This window comes from Leptidea sinapis, chromosome 25 (assembly GCF_905404315.1).
Source record: "Leptidea sinapis chromosome 25, ilLepSina1.1, whole genome shotgun sequence".
Lineage (NCBI taxonomy): Eukaryota > Metazoa > Arthropoda > Insecta > Lepidoptera > Pieridae > Leptidea > Leptidea sinapis.
The window spans coordinates 7,692,322-7,707,408 of NC_066289.1; the positions used below are offsets into that span (position 1 = coordinate 7,692,322).

The 15,087-nt window shown below is 34.4% G+C and overlaps 1 protein-coding gene across 4 annotated transcripts in view; it reads left to right on the plus strand.

The window, feature by feature from the left end:
• LOC126972044 (transient receptor potential cation channel trpm) overlaps positions 1 to 15,087 on the plus strand; it is a 311,245-nt gene that overhangs the window by 269,069 nt on the left and 27,089 nt on the right. For all 4 annotated transcript variants that reach the window (XM_050818611.1, XM_050818612.1, XM_050818613.1 and 1 more), the window contains 6 exons: positions 3,340 to 3,485; positions 7,424 to 7,645; positions 8,386 to 8,619; positions 11,728 to 11,850; positions 12,800 to 12,991; positions 14,799 to 14,882. In XM_050818611.1, coding sequence (XP_050674568.1) covers positions 3,340 to 3,485; positions 7,424 to 7,645; positions 8,386 to 8,619; positions 11,728 to 11,850; positions 12,800 to 12,991; positions 14,799 to 14,882 — 1,001 coding nt within the window. The remainder of the gene's footprint in view (positions 1 to 3,339; positions 3,486 to 7,423; positions 7,646 to 8,385; positions 8,620 to 11,727; positions 11,851 to 12,799; positions 12,992 to 14,798; positions 14,883 to 15,087) is intronic.

Genomic DNA, 15,087 nt, shown 5'->3' on the forward strand with positions numbered 1-15,087 from the left:
TTTTATTTTTTTTTTCGAGAGGAGTAAAATACATTTACGTATTGAAGACCCCGAAACGGGGCCCATATGTCGGGCTCGGGTGTAAACACCCCCTACCGACTAAAAACCTCCTCTGTGCTGATAGCCCTGAAGGCTTTTACAGCGAAGCCGGGCGGGGGCCTTGGAGGCCGAAAATGTAGCTCACAGGCGCGGGGCGTCTCGGAAGGAGACTCGAACCTCGGACCGACTGCTCACTAGGCTGGATGGATAGCCCTTTGCTTAAACACACGATTAGGCAGGCTCCACAAAATAAAGAAATTACGCAGTTAATTATGATCTTAAAATTAAACTATGCGTACCGGAAATAACGTCATTAATGCGTGTAAACATAGGCGGTATATTTAAAATCGAATTGAAATGATATTAAGGCTGGGGACCTAGCGAATGGCCTTGAGAATCAAGCGGAGCTTACCTCTCCCGTACAAGATCTCGATAGTTTTAATTTAGAATTAGAAGCATTTTTTATTTATTACAAAACATATTTTTTTTTACAAAAATAACATTACTGTGTCATGTTAAATAGCATCGGTAAACAGTTAATAATTGTTCGTACAATTTTTATCTAGATTAAATGATTAACATGGCTCTAACTGCAAAAGTTAGAGGTAACCTACTTTGGTGTTTTTTTTCGCAATCTTAAAGATTAACTACTACTAACTAACTTTTGCAATTAGAGCCATGTTAATCATTCAATCTAGATAAAAATTGTACGAACAATTAATAACTGTTTACCAATGCTATTTAACATGACACAGTAATGTTATTTTTGTAAAAAAATGTGTATTAATGATAGAAATGTAAAGAAAAAAATAATTTTCTTCTCATATTCTGTAGACATATAATAATTTTTTGTAAAAATAAAAGCTTTATATAAACTGTTATGAAATGGTTTCAATTATGCGCTAATTTGGCCTTTTCTTGGGATAGCGGCCTTAAATTCACAACAGATAAATATACACAACAGAAGAACGTACAAAGATCATCTTTTTCTATCAATCAAATAAAAGTCCTTAGCTGGAGCAAAAAAAAATTCAAACAGACTTTAGAAATGAAACATTGCTATCCAGATTTCTGAAACAAGAGATATGAAAAGTCGATATTCGCAAATTTTCGTTTTATATTTTGAGCAGTTCGGAATACCGCGCCAATAAAAACATAAATGGATCCAACAAACGGAATGCAAAATGAAATATGCAAATGTCGAAAACCAATTCTGAGTTAAAGCATTTTATGGCATCTATATGCTGACTAGCATGATAGACGTTGAGCATCTCTGTCGGAGCTTGTTTTAAGTTTTTGAGCTTTGGAGATATAAAGAAATTGAAGCCGAAACCTACAAACATCTGGGAACGATAATTCATCTACAGCTGGAAGACGTCCACTGCTGGACAAAGGCCTCCCCCAAAGATCCCTACAATGATCGGTCCTGTGCTGTCCTCATGCAACGTATTCCGGTGATCTTGTCTAGTCGGTCCTTTTTGTGGGGGGCCTACCAACACTACGTTTCCGGTACGTGGTTGCCATTCGTCACCTGTCTGACATCAGTTCGACATCTACCTGCACCAGTTTCAGTTTCGCAATCATTTGGGCTATGTCAGTGACTTTGGTTCACCTACGGGTCTCCACATTTCTGATTCAATCTAGCAGGGAAACTTCGTGACACTATGGACTCGCTCTCGCACCGGGAGACGTGTCCTTAAAACTAAGCAAAAGCACTTGGCTAATAACCGGATACTTAATACTGAGACTTCCGCATAGCACATCTCTAAACAATATTACTAATCTTTTAGCATCACTTATGCTAAAGAAACTCATAAATATAAAACGTAACATTAAACCAAAAGTTTATGTGAAACTGATATAAAAATAAATAGATTTAATCAAATAACGGCTATTTACAATAACCATCGCGAGATTCCAGTTAAGTAGTTCTTTCACAAACTCATAAGCTATAAAGACTTACAATACGTTACCAAATTGCCTTTGTCCTTTTCGACCTCAACTATATTTAGGTTGAACTTCGACATTACACCTTCTTTCTTGCCTGAAATATGAACCTTTAAATTTTATTTAACGTAAAAATAAATTTGATAAAATGATGCAATATTATCTATTGACTTTTATCTCAATGAAATGAAAGGAAGTATTTTTTTATGAAAATAAGAGAACGAGCAGGACGTTCAGCTGATGGTAATTGATACGCCCTGCCTATTACAATGTAGTGCCGCTCAGGATTATTGAAAAACCCGAAAATTCTGAGCGACACTATAATTGCGCTCGTCACCTTGAGACATAAGATGTTAAGTCTCATTTGCCCAGTAATTTTACTAGCTATGTGTATGTGTAAGGGCGGCGCCCTTCAGACCGAAACACAATAATGCTTACATATTACCCACGGCAGAAATAGGCGCCGTTGTGGTTCCCATAATCTAGCCGGCATCAGGTGCAAAGGAGCCTCCCACTGGTGGAGTAGTAGTAGTGTAGACCCAATTTGATTAAACACAAAATAAATACCTATATGTTCGGGTTACAAAATAAGTTTGCACACGATCTTATGTTATCCAGGACACATATTAATTTTTTTTTTAAATCATCCATTTACACTGCCGATACTAGACTAAATTCAAAGGAACCTATACGCCCAGTTTATAGATCGGCAACGCTTTTGTTGAACAAGGTCGTTTGTTCGAACAGCTCCCTGAAGAAATATTATTGTATACACAATGAGTGGGTACTTATTAATTAACGGCCGTTTTCAATAACGTATCTCTAGTTACGGATACATTGCTGTCACCGCTTAATGACAAGATCTTATCTATCGATAGCTATGTCCAGTATAATAACGGCCGTTCCCAATATACTGTCAGTAATTAGCTGTCAATAATCTGAAGCTGTCCCAATATACCCGATAAGTCATTCTTATCGCCTTATATTGGTACGCGTGAATTGAAATTTCCATACAAACTTCTATCGCTGGTAAGCTATACGTCGTCCCATTGACAGACAGCGTGTACAGATAAGGTGAGTTACCGCCGATAAGTTTATTGGGACAAAAAAGTCAACGATAGTCAAGTGAGAGATAGACTGAATATTGGGAACGCCCGTTATAGTCCAATGCTTTATGTCGATTGGTTATTGAAATGTAAGTAAACGTAAAACGATAGATTTGTCTACCTCTAGTTAGTTAAACTAAGCATAGATAGGTTTTTAAAAACGGCAATAAATCGACGAGAGCGTTAATAGAAATTGTTTATCTACTGTTCTTAATATTTACTTGGAATGTTTCTTCGGTCGTTTCAGGTCCACTAGTCACGATGATGGGTAAAATGGTTAAGAATATGATTTATTTCGTGGTGTTACTGCTTGTTGTACTGATGTCATTTGGAGTGGCGAGGCAAGCCATATTGTACCCAGATAAAGAAGCTAGTTGGTACCTGATAAGAGAAGTAAGTAATGTTCATTTTATTTTAGATAGCTGATACCCAGCGACGTCGTTCGCGTACGTATTTTTACACCTTGGGTTACATTACTGGACTTTAAGTAGAGATCCCTAATTTTTTGAAAATGTTATATAGCCTATAACACCCGGGGATAATGTAGCTTCCCAACAGTGAAAGAATTATTCAAATCGGTTCAGTAGTTATGGTTTAAGACATTTATTGTTCCATAAAGGAATTTCCACTTAAATCGAACTTACAGGCTATTTTATAAAAAGTGGGAAACAAAATTACAGTACATATCAAGTAATTAAAATAGGCTAATTAGGTAAGTATAGGTTATATACATTTCTAATTTCCAATACAAATATTAAATAAAAATTATAATACTAGTGGGTAGTTTTAAAACACCATCGCATCAAAATCATATCAACCCGGGCCGGTCGACGTCAACAGTCGACGCGAGCCACGGTTGAGTCACAACTCACAACACACAAGATTACGTAGATTCATCGATAACGTAGTTGCGGAGCCTATTCAATGCAAACAAACAAACAAACAACCAAATCTTTCCTCTTTATAATATTAGTGTAGATAAAACTAAAATATTATCCTGTTATTCGTACTCAGACATAACCTCACCTTCTACCAGAAGTCTATGCCAACGCCAGAAGTGTCAAAGAGTTGACATAGAAGACTTCGATATAGAAGCAATCCGTAGGTCACGCTAAAAGTTTTGCGTAACTTAAAAATACAACATGTTATAACCAAAATATTATGTTTATTGCTTTTCAAAATACTCTTCTTTACATTTGAAACATTTTTTCATCCGATCGAACCATTTTTTAAAACAGGAGGACCACAGATCTGAAGCATGTTTTCTACATGCTGATTGAAAGCTATCACTGCCTCTTCGGAATTGGTAAAAGTGAAACCATCTCATCAAATCTTTGATTTTGGGGAGAATACAGAAGTCACAGGGTGCTAAGTCGGGGCTATGTGCAGGATGAGTTGTACTTTTTCGGAAGCTAAATAAAAAATAATATTCGAAGTTCAAATAGTTCCGATTAGCTAGAAGTGCAAACCTTTTTGTGTGCCCCATGTATTTATTATGTTTAAAATTAACCTTAAACAACTTACATTAGAAATTAAGGTTTCCTCTAGGGTCGGTCTTCCACTCTTGAACATAGCTTCCAAGGGAGAATTAAGGGTAAGAATTAAGGCACTAAGGTTAAGGTTTCATAACTAATTAAGTTACTGCGGAAGTTGGGGCAGCCATTTTAACATCACACGACATGGCACTCTACTGGCTAATTAAATGGGTACTCATTATTACGGCTGCTGCACCCTGGTCGCGACAGTAGTGGCCAGTGGGTGGAGGCCCTAACTTCCACAAACCACACACATACGAATATCTGACATTTGTACTAAAAATGTTTAGAACTAGCCAGTTAAAAACGTTGCTGATGAAAACTTTTTTTTAATTTCAATTTTAGAACTCTTTGGTATCCTAATGTAGTAGTATATTGCATTCATTTGTCATTTGTTTTTGCGAATTGGCGGCAAATATAAAACTCTTGTTACACGTGAAAATGAACCTAACGCGAGAAAATTTTTGGTCAATGATTTATTATGACTTCGTTGTGGGCTTAATCAACAACAAAGCTATGATAGGCTGTGATTAGCATTTCTTAATGAAGCCCCATCTCGTGCCATTATTTACAATTGGTTTAACGAGTTTAAGCGTGGACGTAGCAATCTCAATAATGATCCGCGTGAGGGACGTCCTTTAACAGCGGCTACTGAAGATAACATCAGTGCGGTGCGACGCGTGATAGAGTAAATGTTAGTTAAGTTCAACAGCGGTGACTCAAATGCTGTATTTGACATCGTCACAGGTGATGAAAGCTGGATATATTGCTACGAAGCTGAAACCAAAAGACAATCAGCTCAGTGGGTGTTTATTTTATTTTATTTATTTATTATATACCGACACATTTCCTTTCGAGGATCGCCCAACTAAGGTAAAGAAAGGATGAAGTCAAGGAAAAAAGATGATTGCCTCATTTTTTGGTTGGAAAGGTCATTTCGCGACAGTTGTCCTAGAAGATGGAAGGACAGTTACTGCAAACTGGTATGTCTATCGCTGTTTGCCAGTTGTCTTGAAAAAAACAGCAGCGCCCTCAAAGCAGGATCTGTTGAATATTTGACTATGGCAGGTGTCGAGATAATGAGTCATCCGCCATACAGTCCTGACCTGGCGCCCTGTGAGTTTTAGAACTCCTAGAACTAAAGATAAAATTCGAGGTATTCGCTTTACGAGCCCTGAAGATGCAGTGAAAGCGTACAAAAATGCCATAGAAAAGACCCCTAAGGAAGAATGAGCCCACTGCTTTTCTCAGTGGTTCCATAGTAGTGTAGAAAGGAACTGAGATTAATTCGAAAAACAATAAAAGTATTGGCAACTATTTACATTAAGCCGTTTTTCATTTTCTAAACATTTTCAGTGTTACCTATGTATAAACTATCATTATCAACCCAACTATCGTACTTTGGCAATGTCAACCTCTTGGTCCATTGGAAATGGGTGCTCATTATTACGGCCGCTGATATTATATAACCATTATATTGTGTTAAACATATAATTGTCTGTCACCCAAGCTGTATTTTTGTGTTATATATAAATATTAGGTACTAATTCCAACTTTTAACAATTTATTTCATATTTTATCTAGAACTACATAATTATGCTATAATATGCAGAATAAATTTCCGTATTCATATATTCATCGAAGTATATACTAACAATTCATCATAAAGCCATTACTAACATTTTCAGGTTTTCTTCCAACCCTACTTCATGTTGTACGGAGAAGTGTTCGCTGAGCAAATGGCTCCCCCGTGTGGGCTGCCTGGTCTCGAGGAGTGCAGAGTGGGCCACTGGGTTCCCCCTCTCGTAATGAGCGTCTACCTCCTCATTGCCAACATACTTCTTGTCAATCTCCTCATTGCAGTTTTCAATAACATCTTTATTGAAGTCAACGGCGTCTCTCATCAGGTCCTGTATATGCATGATGACGCGTCCTATTTGCGTGTTTTCTTTTGTTTTATCAATCGTATTAGTTTCATTGGCATGAGTATCTAACGCCCGTATTCACAGTAAATAATAAACATTAATATCATCATCCCTTTTATTGTAATTATTACTGTGTTTGTTGTGTTTTAACTTCTTTTTAATACTGCCTTAAATTAAATAAAATTTATACTTATTATATTATAATTATTCAAATTTGTGTGGTTATAATCGCTGCACAGATAAAAACATAATAATTTAAGTAATTAATTTCACCTCACCTCATCACAAAGGAAATTATTAAAATAATAGAAAAAAAAAATTCAAACACTGCAACTACGATAAAATATAATTGCTCGGAGCGTATGTTATCATGTGAATACTGGCGTTAGATCAAATAATATTAAAATACATTATTTTGTTATGACACTGCATTTGGGATGCGTCGTTGTGGATTGAAAGTTTCATGTTTTCAGATTATGTTGTAGTTTTTGTATTTCGTTGTCGCCTGTTGCGAGATTATTTGTTTCCTTTAGGAATTTTGTTTTAAGACATCAGTATTGTAGTTAGCTTGTTTATTTTTTGACACGTTGGCCTTTTCATCACTACCTTGAAAGTTAATTTTAAGTATTATAAAATTTTGCCTGTTCTATAGTTCTTATGCTACTTATTTTTTAAGTTATATTATTTGAAATTCTGAAAATCCTTACGCATTGTAATTTTATTACATTAACAACTATATTGTTAGTATTGATTTAGATTTAATCGAATAATGTGTAACGATTTTATACTCTTCTATTATTCCAGTTTTTTTAGTTGCAGTATTTTTTTGCAGTGTATAAAGGCTTTATGTCATCGCATGTTCCTTTTCTAGATCTTCTACCAACCCTACTTCATGTTGTACGGGGAGGTTTTTGCCCCCGACATCGACCCTCCGTGCGGCACAAACGTCGGCGATCAGAAATGTGTAACAGGCCGTTGGATTACTCCAATTGCGATGACAGTCTACCTTCTCGTCGCCAACATCTTATTGATAAACCTCCTTATTGCCGGCTTTAATAATATCTTTAACGAAGTCAATGAAGTCTCGCATCAGGTTTATTTTTGCTTTATTTTGTTGCAGTTTATTTCTGAATGTTTTTGTATAATAATTCATCATGACAGACAGTGCCTATTTCATTCGATACTAATTACTAAATAATGCGAGTTTTCCGGCGTGCTAAATCTCAGTTTAAAACTTTAAATTGTGATTTAGTGCAAACAAGTATATAAAGATGTTCAGAAATAGTCGATTGCATTATTATTTTGCTGTTATAAAACTGCATGAATGTTCAATTTACTTTTAATTTATACAAATTATCAGAAAACTTTAAATGTAGGTTGTTGTAAGTGATCATTCTTTATTTACCTTACTTAAATGTTTAAAATAATCTTTATTTTGTGCTTTGAAATTTAAGCATAAATGTTTAAGTATCCCGTTGAATGAACTGAATTCCTCATCCTCATCTTCAATTTAGCACGAAACTTCTAGAAATTCCACGAACTTCTCTCTTAGTAATCTCTAATCTAAACTTTCAAATGTGTGTTGCGGTATTTCGCAAGTTATTTGTCACGACATAAGAGCATTAACTTATCTAGTAGGTTAAATATACTTGGGAATCTCTGAAGTGCTTTTCTTAAAACTTTTCCTTTACAGAGCTGTGGAAATGTTGCATAATCTGCATAATATTTCTCTGTACTAAACTTATAGTTTGCCCACAAAATTTGGTCTAGATAATTTTGAATAACTTAATAATGCATAATTTGATTATTTTTTAATATTATATTACTGTGTAGGTATGGATGTTCCAAAGATTCACAGTAGTGATGGAATACGAACAAAAACCAGTGCTACCACCACCATTAATAATATTTTGCCACATTTACGCAACATGCAAGTGGATAACGAGGAACGTCTCACATAAGAGGTTTCAATACGACAATGGCCTGAAACTTTTCTTAGAAAAAGAAGACTTGGAGAGACTTTACGACTTTGAAGAGGAATGCGTCGAAGGCTATTTTAGGGAACAAGTAAGTTTTAGTTTTTCACGAGATTAATGATTTATATTTGGCTTTTTCTATTTCTAGCGAACTATCAGAGAGATTCTTCTAGAATTTTGATATTGCACTCATTATTGCCAAAATGTTTAAAGCATTACTGTGTTTTGGTTCAAAGCCGTAGCTAGTGAAATTACTACTACTAAGACTTACGTCACTTTTTCTTCATAAAAAATGCCGTTTACCCTTATATTTCTGTTTGAATTACAAAAACCACTGAGCTCTACTATATACCACTGGACTGGCGACTGTCAAAGTGCTTTTGTGCCTGTTTGATATTCGCCATTTTGGCGCTGTTGGCCATGTAGCGAGAGTGCGATACTAATACTAGTGATGACAACCTCAGCAAACATCGGTTGATGGTGGGAAACTGTTTACAAAAAAAAATTGTGTACTTTATGACGTTGAAGTATAAATAACACAGAAAACGAACGAAATTAATTCGAAATGCAAATATACATCAGAGTATTGTACGTTCCTTCGCAGCCATTTGTATTATACGTCAAAATTAGTTCTCTGGGCGCTCGCGAGTGGCGCTTCAAATAGGCACAAAAAATTTGATGTCAAACATATGGAACAGCCTGTCCAGTGGTATTTATACAGGTCAGTGACAAAAAAGAATGAAACGTGCTTATAACGTATGTACAGCCTTTTCACATGCTACTCCACAGCCACTATTATTAATATCTGAACAAACTACCGTCATTAAGGGCCTTCCCTTAAAATCTTTTCTCTATTTATCATTATCTGACCTATTAAATATGATATATAAACAAACAATCAAACTACTGTCATTATGGGCTTAGTTATACCTTTAATTATGTGACCTACTTGTAGATCTACTTTTTTGATATAAATACCTTTTTGTCACATAATTAAAAATATTAGAGCTCAAACACGGTTAAAATAATTTTCTCAATAGAAAAAACACCAGACATTTTTGTGACGTGTTTCAGCGATTTACTGCTAATTTTACGCAGTATTTGAAATTAAAACTTAGGAGTACTTCTTTGTTTTTCAAAAATTTACAAGAAATATCTTTGATAAACTTTACATATTATAAAAATGTCAACAATTAAAAGGAATACTATATGCTATAGGTATATGGTTCTGGAGAATTTCGCCCATTTCCTAGTATTTTTCCATACAAACGTTCCCACTCTTTTCCCCTTAGTTTTTACCCTAAGTCACTAACAGATTCTTAAATTCTAATCTTTATTCCTAGTTCTATAACCTCGAGTTTATTTCAAACTAGCTGACCCGACAAATGTTGTTTTGCCATATAAATTATTTTTAGAGTTATACCGTTTCTTGGACATTACAACATTACTTTATTTTACTGAAATTAAAGAATTTTTCTTAAATAAACGTAGCCATAGTTACTCCTTATTGCATCAGCTACCTGCCAATAAAAGTCCCGTCAAAATCGGACTTGCCATTTTAGAGATTAGCCGGAACAAACAGACAGATAAAAATTGTAAAAAATGTTATTTTGGTGTATGTACACCGTTTGTATATTCATATACAGATAGTAAAAAATGGTTATGTCAATATTACAAACAGACACTCAATTTTTTTTTTATATAATAGATAAGATCAATATCTATGTTATTTATTTGTTATTTTTGTTTTTTGTATGTGCTAGAGTACTTCAAACTGTGCTTGAAACGCTTAGTCATATAGGTTTCATATAAGCGAACAAAACTGTAACAGTCAAACATTTCCTTCTCATTCAGTTTCCAAAATTTCGTTACGTTTGGTTAAATTTTGGAGGAGAAAATTGCCGAAAACAAAATTAAAAAAAACTAGTTTTTAACTCAAAATTTTTAGTCGGAGCTGCAGTCATGATTGTTTCGCCACCGTTAGTGTAAGGGCATAACTTTTAAATTTAAAAAGGCTTCAGGTTATGTTACTTCTTAAAGCTGATTTGAATCTCTGCCCTTACACCATTAACAATAATGCCCAACATATTAAACTGAACCAAAAAATAGAGAGCTCAGAACGACGACCCATATAGCCGAATGGTTAGTGACCCTGACTACTCAGCTAGAGGTCCCGGGTTCGAATCCCGTAGGTGCAATCATTTATATGATGAATATGAATGTTTGTTTCCGAGTCATGGATAAACGTCCATGTGTATGTGTATGTTTAAGTAAGTATATCTTATATCTTTAAACGAGCAATTCTTGTATATATATATATATAATCTGAATCTCGGAAACGGCTCCAACGATTTTCATAAAATTAAGTATGCAGGGGATTTCGGGGGTGATAAATCGATCTAGCTAGGTTTCAATTAAAAAAAAATGGTTTTATCCATGTTTGAATGAGAAACAGCTACAATAACATTAGAATACAAAGGTAAATTTCGCCACTATATACAAGACTATTATAGCTCAGATGGGACATTGGGTGATCCGGAAAGCAGAAGACCCCGGTTCGAATCCAGATGTCCTACTAGTTTTTTTTTTTTGTTCAAGTTTTGTACATTCTTAAAAATCCGAGCAAGGCTCGGTCGTCCGGATATTTGTATTAAATATATCGTTGTCTTGTACCCATAGTACAGGCTATGCCTAGCTTGGGGCAAGATAATATTTTGTGTAAAAGTGTGTAAATAAAATTATTATTATTATTAAAGACTAGTCTTGAGGACAGATCGTAGGTCTAAATGAGAAAAAAATCGTATCAATTATCAATTATTAATGTATAGGAAAAATCATAAAAACTCCAAAATTGACGTCCCTAGCGAGTATCTTTATTCACTGTAAAACTTTATAAGTTATTTAGTGTAAGCCAGGATGAAGTACAAAAGTTACAATAGCATTCAAATGAGTATAACAATATTCATTCAGAAAATTTAGAACATGAATTCCAACTATCTTTATTATTCAAATAATCTTTCACATTATAATAGGCCTCAGATGTTAATTTATTTTTTTACGATACATTTAAATTTTTTAATAGGTAATATTTTAATATCATTTGGGAGTTTATTATAAAATAAAACACAGTCCACTTTAAAAGATTTAGCAATTTTACGGAGCCTAGTAGATGGAATGTTAAACAAAATTACTTTTTCAGGAAGTTAAATTATCAAATTCATTAGAGGAGAGAGTTCGGAGCACGACGGACAGAGTGGAGAATATAACAACGAAAATGGAAGATTTAAATCAAAAAGCTAACCTCCAAATACAATCAGTACAGGTGAGTACATATTTACAGTAAGTATTTGTATTTGTTTTCTCTCTGGACAAGTATGAATTCATATTTGATATAATAAGTACATTATCACATATAACTATAGACAATTTTAATCGAATAATGAAAACCAAAACATGTGAATTGAAATAAATAATGGCTGCCGGAAAATTATACTAGATGATTTGTTTATTAATTCAAATTCATATTATTTTAATCAAAATAAGATTTTAAAAATTGACGTCAAACTCTTATTCCATTCCGAAATATATGCCTCAGGTTTGAGAAGAACGTGAGCGTAAAAACAGCAGGCCTCTTTTCTAATAAAATTTTGTGAAACTAAAATAAATTTATAATTTAGCCGTTGCTTCATTCCCAAATTATTATTAGGAGAGTTATTTTATTATAGTAATATTATACAATATCTGAGATCATGTTGTAAATGCATATACTTCGCGCAAAATAGCCTAATTCCACATAACCGAATAGTAGGAGTAGGCATAACAAGCTAATGTTTGTTGCTGATGAGTTTCTTGCTACTTCTTCTCATTGGCTCAACCCTTTATGAAGTAGCAGTAGATTCAATAAGAAAAATAAATTTTTGTTTTGACATTCATAAGTGTTATTTCCGTGACTTACATGATTAAAGAGATTTTGATTTGATTTGATTTTGATGCCAACATTATAAGGGCTGGACAAAGATTTCACGACAATCGGTCCTGCGCTGCCCTCATCCAACGTATTCCAGCGATCTTGACCAGATCGGTCAATCTTGTGGGCTAAGACTGCATCTTCCGGTACGTGGTCGCCATTCGAGGACTTTACTGCCCTTACGGCCATCTGTCCGTCGAACTATGTGCCCTGCCCATTGCCACTTCAGCATCGTAATCATTCGGGCTATGTCGTTACCTTTGGTTCTCCTAATAATATAATAAGATAATTGTATTCTTTGCAGAATGTAGAATTTAGGTTAAGGAAGCTGGAAGACGTGGCGGAACAGACCATGAAATATTTAGCTGTGATACACCGGTTCATGGCAACACACCCTTCGTTGGTGAACAGAGGCTCTACCGACACCCTGGGTCCTACACCTCCAACCTTCCAGGCTGCAGCTGCCAGGTTACGGACAGCCAGCGACAGATCCGAGGTAAGAGAAAATATTTCTCCACCAAAAAATCAATTACCTTAAAACTGGAAGGAGCTTCGGTTCTCAGAAATTTCCTTGGAAATTATATTGATACCGCGATAAAGATTTTCATAATACACCTTATCTATTGATGGAAGCACCTATTAAAATTGTAAATCATAAAAACATCCTAAATTAATCGATAGTTTGTAAAATTTTCTTAAAAATATTTTTCCTGAACAATTTGTTCGTTTTTATTAATCGTGAGCGTTATTAGTATATTTATTTAAATTAGGCAACTTTGGAATATCACATTAATAAAGTTGAAGCTTAATTAATCAATTAATAAATATAAGTTTGTTACAATTGAAACACAGAAACATTATTACGCATGTGATTATTTTGAATTCAATTTTAGGATTATATCAATTGCATGGTTGTATAGTAGCAGTAAAATTTTGGCAAGGTTAAACTTTATAATGAGAGCGGAGTAGGTTAGCGGAGAAAGCAAAAAAAAAACATGTAAAATAAAGCTGTACATCAAATAATTTATTCATTGCTTAAATTTCTTCTGACTTTAACAATCAACACACATATGCGTCGTGTTCTGTCTGCGAATTGTGCACACTCAGCCCATCGATACTTAAATTACATTAAATCATATAAAAATTCACATCTACGAATGGAAAATTTGATGGAAGACAATTGATAACGCTCAAAATAATAACAGTATACTGTATACCATACAGGATAAAAATGAAAAATACTAAAACGAATGTTTTGTTTTGACAAGCTCAAAGACTACTATATAAATACAGGAAATGTATCAATATGTTTATCTCAAAGGGTATTTGCATAAATGTTTTCGATGTGCTTGTACAGCTAAAATGTTGTCCAAATAAATGTTACACATTCCACTGTTCAAACATTGTATGTTTTAATTTGCTGTGTTAGCATGAATTCACCGTAACTATTCAGCGTACTGTGATTAGACAAAAAGGGAAGATACTTTTTAGTCTTTTAAACTTTATTAAGTTTATTTTCTAATCCTTTGAAGAACTGCTTCTATAACTTGATTATTTGTCATTGGAATATGATACCATATTCCTTCAAATCGGCTACGAGTTGACTCCATTATTGTGTACCCATATATAACCCCTTGGTCACAAATAAAATTGATTTACTTGATTGAGTCATTGGAATATGATAACATATTCCTAAAAATATTAGCAAAACCTCCTGAAAATTAACTAATTTTGCAAAATCAGACGTTGACTCCATTATTGTGTACCCAGATATCCTTGGTGCTAAATCAAAAACATTTTTTGTGATGCCTATTCGAATATTTTGTGCATTATTATTAATAATCATAAAAGATTCACTACCTATTTATTTTAAAAGTATATCTGCTAGCTGCAGTTGAATAGAAAGTGTTGCATCTTCCCTTTTTGTTATGTCTGTGATTTTAACCCATTGTTCACATTCATTATGTGTTAATGAATTTCTAGAATGTTTGTTTCTAGAAGTTCGTTTGTTGCTTTACGTGTATTGTTATTTGTGGCACTCACTTATGAGAAGTATGCGCTGATTTATATGCGGTTTCATTAATCTTTTTTGCTATATTTAAATGAAAAAGAATTGCGGCAGTGTAGATTTTTTCCATAAGAACAAAAGTTAATATGCATATAAAGTTTACGGTAGAAAACCAGAAATATAAGACCGGCAAATTTTCTATATTCTGGGAATTCAGTTAAAATTTTTGGAAGTAAATTGCCACAAATGTCAATGCACGTTAAGTGGATGTGGCATCGTTGTCGCTGACGGGCAGGTGCTATCGGACAGCGAAACTGGCGTGGCTCGGTTCACAGTGCGACCAGTGCAGGAAGAAGACGAGGCGTCGCAGCCTTCCGACGTAAGCACTCTTTGATTACGATCCGCATATAATTGCTTTTGACAATTTGTATTGATTTAAACAGGGTTATCTATACTTCTTAATTACTTTTATTTGGTATTAAGACAGTTCTAGGCTCATGATAAACCATTACCTACGAATGTTCTACATTCTCTGTATCAGTGTCCTGGTTTCCGTAGAGAATATTGATAGATAGGTCTGCTCT